The sequence below is a fragment of the Rhinoderma darwinii genome, chromosome 1 (assembly GCF_050947455.1).
Source record: "Rhinoderma darwinii isolate aRhiDar2 chromosome 1, aRhiDar2.hap1, whole genome shotgun sequence".
Classification (NCBI taxonomy): Eukaryota; Metazoa; Chordata; class Amphibia; order Anura; family Rhinodermatidae; genus Rhinoderma; species Rhinoderma darwinii.
In genome coordinates this window covers 436,345,125-436,349,523 of record NC_134687.1, presented here as the reverse complement: position 1 = coordinate 436,349,523, position 4,399 = coordinate 436,345,125, and the positions used below count along the sequence as shown (strand labels likewise).

Genomic DNA, 4,399 nt, shown 5'->3' with positions numbered 1-4,399 from the left:
CCTATTTTGGCTTGTTTTTGCGGACCACGTCACCCATTAAAGTCAATGGGTTCATGAAGAACACGGACGGCCCACGGACAACATCTGTGTGCTGTCCGCGTTTTTCACGCACCAGTTGCTAAAGAAATGATGAGAAAAAAAAAATCAGGAACACTGATGCCACATGGAAAGCACACTGATACCACACAGAACTGAAATGCACAAAACGGACATGCTCGTCTGAATAAGGCCCTTTTCTGTTATTTTAACTAGATTTGATTGCATTTTCTGTAATTTGTTTTTAAATTACAATAAACCACAAGAGTAAATAACCAATGCAATAATAATTTCCCACTGGTGAATTCTCTAGATATATATATATGTATAATTTAAATGCCCTTGTGTACAACAAAAAGCCTTGAATCCAATAGAGAATTGTTAATTTTAGAAAATACATCTATATATAAAAAAATATATATTCTTCCTTGATAAAGTTCAAGCAATTTGTTACCTAATGGTAACGACACAGGTAATAGTAGAGTAGTGACTGAATTAACAAAGAGATATAAAACAACTAGAACATTTTTATGAATGGCGTAACTGAGATGTTATGTTTTAATGGGTTAATGATTTATTCCAGCCTTTAGGCTTTATTCACACAGTGCAGATTTGCTGTAGATTTTGCCAGTATTTTTTAAGCCAAAACCAGAGACAGTAGCTAAACAGAAGAAATAGATAGAGGAAGTCGTTATAGGTCTGCTCTCCAGAATCCAATTCTGGAATTGGCTTAAAAAATGCATGCGACATTTGCCTCAAATATGCAATGTGTGAACATACCCTAACAAGATCTTGAGCTTAACTGACTATGGTTATTATTTTATTAAAAATATTTTTATAGCAGATCTTAGTTTACATATTGAATTAAAACCATTAAACCTATAGTGACCAGCCTATTTTGGCCCTTAATGAGGAAGCAATTCAAAAAAATGTTGTTTGTTGCATTTTAAAAGACATTACTGTTTTATTTTTCCATAGACATAGCCAAGGAAGGGCTTCTTTTTTTTGTGGGACAAGCTGTATTTTTGATTGCACCATTTTGGGATATAAATAATTTATTTATAAACTTTTATTACCTTTATTGGAGAGTAATGGAAAGAAAATTGAAATTTCACCATTCTTTTTTGCGGGTTAAATTTACGCCATTTACCATGTGGTATAAATAACATAATAACTTTATTCAGCAGGTAGTTACGATTACGGCAATACCAAATTTATATTGTTTTTTTTTATGTTTTACTACATATGCACAATAAAACACTTTTAAAAAACTTTTTGATCAAAAACTTTTTGATCACTTTTATAGCATTTTTTAGAAGGCAGGATCAACAGAAGACAGCAATTTTGGCATTGTTTTTTTGTTTTATTATTTTTTACAGCAATCACCATGCACATTAAACAACTTAATAGTCTTAAATTGTCAGTTGTTACAGATGCTGCAATACCAATTATGTGTAGCTTTCTGATTTTTATATTTTTCCATAATAAAGCATTTTGTAAGAGGAAAAATTAGGGTTTTCAGTTTTTTTACTTGGGATTTTTTTATTTTATTAGTAACTTTATTAAAATATGTTTTACTGCTATTGAGCGCAACATTTGAGGGGTAAAAGGATACTTTGATCCAGCACTTTAGAGCAGAAGCACGGCTGTAGATAGCACGATACACTTTAGCCGCCACAGCGCTGTGAAAGGGTGGCGATGTGGCTTTATTACCCTGAGGGCTTATTCAGACAAACGTGATATACATCCGAGCAACGCGCGTGATTTTCACGCGCGTTGCACGGACCTATATTAGTTTATGGGGTTGTGCAGACAGGTGCGTGATTTTTACGCAGCGTGAGTCCGCTGCGAAAAACTCACGACATGTCCGTTCTTTGAGCGTATTTCGCGCATCACACACCCATTGAAGTCAATGGGTGCATGAAAATCACGCGCACCACACGGAAGCACTTCCGTGGGACGCGCGTGATTCGTGCAACAGCTGTAAAACTATGAATGTAAACAGAAAAGCACCACGTGCTTTTCTGTTTACAAACATACAAACGGAGTGTCATAATGATGGCGGCTGCGTGAAAATCACGCAGCCGCGCATCATACCAGGATGACACACGGAGCTGTTAAGTACCTTTTGCGCAGGCAAAACGTAGCGTTTTTTGCATGCGCAAAACGCACACGCTCGTGTGAATCCGGCCTTATAATTAGTAAGTGCAATGTCTTGCCATTTGCAAGTTTCCTGGAAACTACAAACAAGCAGGCTCTCCTATGCATGCAGATTCAAACATTCTTATTATGTATCTCTTGCTTTGAAAGTTAAGCATGAATATATCTGTATAAACTTTTTTTTTTCTTGTATACAGTTGCATTAGAGTGCAGTCCACCCCGCTTTTTAAGACATTTGGGGCTGCGGGATCCCGACGTATCCTGGCCAATGGTATGCCAAAGAAATACAGTTTTGGTGTACATCTGCTCACTAAATTCTATGGTTAAATCCACATAGACAACGGGAGATTTTCCCGGGACATATGGTGACAGTATACAACTGATGAGGTGTGGATGTAGCCTTAAAGGAGTTGTCCAGCGAATAAAAACTATTTTTAAATCTGCTCAGTCATACACAACTCATCCCCTGCTGCTCCCATTTCCCTGCTGCCTGGTCCCGCGCCGGTCTGTACTTCTAGCTGTACCGGTGACGTGTGCACACAGGGTCATGTGACTGTTGCAGCCAATCACTGGCCGCAGGGGTGATACGCTACAATCGGTTATTGATGGAACAGAACAGAAAAACAGAAATAATGACGCAGATGTGAACATATCCTTGACCTTGAAAAACATTGCTGATAATAGTGCACAGTCTCTGGAGCCCTGTGCTGTGTTGATCTGAGGACACAATGATAAGCTTTGTTATGACACTGCAACATCTATACTTCATGTTTATTCTGCTAGTTGTGCTACAATTTATCGGGGCTGAGAAGTAAATAAATTTACTCTTCTTTTTCCATTCACAATTTATTTTAAGATAAGATACACTGTATATTATAATTACTGCTTTCGAAAGATTAGAAAATGCTGCATGTGGAAAACATAACAACTGTAAAACAGTTTATACTACTGGGCTTATCTCCTCCTCTACATTTCATTTTACCTGCCTTCTGTCTGTTATTGTTCTCCTATATAATGTCAATGTCAGGAAATTTTCTTATACTTATTTCAGTTTTGCTTAACAGTAAAATGCAAAGTCCAATGTATGTTTTTCTCTGTAATTTAGCTGTTATTGATATATTTTTCATTAATACCACGGTATCCAACATCTTAACTCAGAGGAAGTCCATATGTGTGATCTGCTGTCTAACTCAATTTTATATTTACTTTCGTATTGGAGCTGCAGAATTTCTTCTTTTGGGTATAATGTCTGTTGATCGGTACTTAGCAATATGCTTCCCTTTGCATTATACATCTATTATGAAAAGACGTGTATGTATTCAGCTTATAGTTGGAGTCTGGCTTGGTTCATTCATCTCAATGTGTGTTCCATGTTATCTTGTGGTGAGACTCAAGTTCTGTTCCTCTGAGATTGACCACTTTTTCTGTGATATTGGACCTCTCCTAAGAAATTCCTGCACAAACACAGAATACATTGACAAGTGGGTTCTTGCATCTTCTTCTGTAGTGCTTATTTCTTTGTTAGTTACATTAGCCTCTTATTTTAATATCATAATGGCAGTATTCAAAATAAATTCCACTGAAGGGAAAGAAAGGGTTTTTACAACATGCTCCTCTCATGCTATAGCTGTGTCCCTCGCATCTGGTAGTTGTATATTTATGTATTGTTCACCAACTCAAAGTCAGGGATCTTCCTTTAACAAGAAAGTGTCTATTCTGAATACAATAATAGTTCCTTTAATAAACCCATACATATACACTTTACGAAACCAGAATGTCAAAGAAGCTGTGTATAATGTATTCTTAAAATTCACTCACTTCCAATAATTTCATCTTCTTAGTACAACATTTAAAGAAGTTTTCCAAGAATCGACAATTTTCACCTATCCACAGGATAGGTGGTTATTGCCTGATTGTTGGGGAACCCACCGCTGGGAAAGAGAAATAGTTGGCTTGCTCACCATGCACACAGTCCTAGACAGCACGCTTTTATTTGATCTGTGCTCGGGTGTTGATTTTGCGCCGATTTCAGTTGACAGTGCACAATATAGAGTTGATGTCCGGCACAAGATCTAAGTAAAAACAACTTTTTTATTTCATATAATTTAAAAGAAAGAACAGATAAAATTCCCAGGAAAGACGCTTACGCATTTCAAACCAACAGGATCTTACTCATAATACCCTTGGGACCTCCACTAAACCC

At 36.8% G+C, this 4,399-nt stretch overlaps 1 protein-coding gene across 1 annotated transcript; it reads left to right on the top strand.

Annotated features, from left to right (window-relative positions):
- Positions 1-3,264: 3,264 nt before the first annotated feature.
- On the top strand, positions 3,265-4,023 carry LOC142651527 (olfactory receptor 6M1-like). Its single transcript, XM_075826406.1, has one exon. The coding sequence runs from the start codon at positions 3,265-3,267 to the stop codon at positions 4,021-4,023; it is 759 nt and encodes a 252-aa protein (XP_075682521.1).
- The last annotated feature ends 376 nt before the right edge of the window (positions 4,024-4,399 follow it).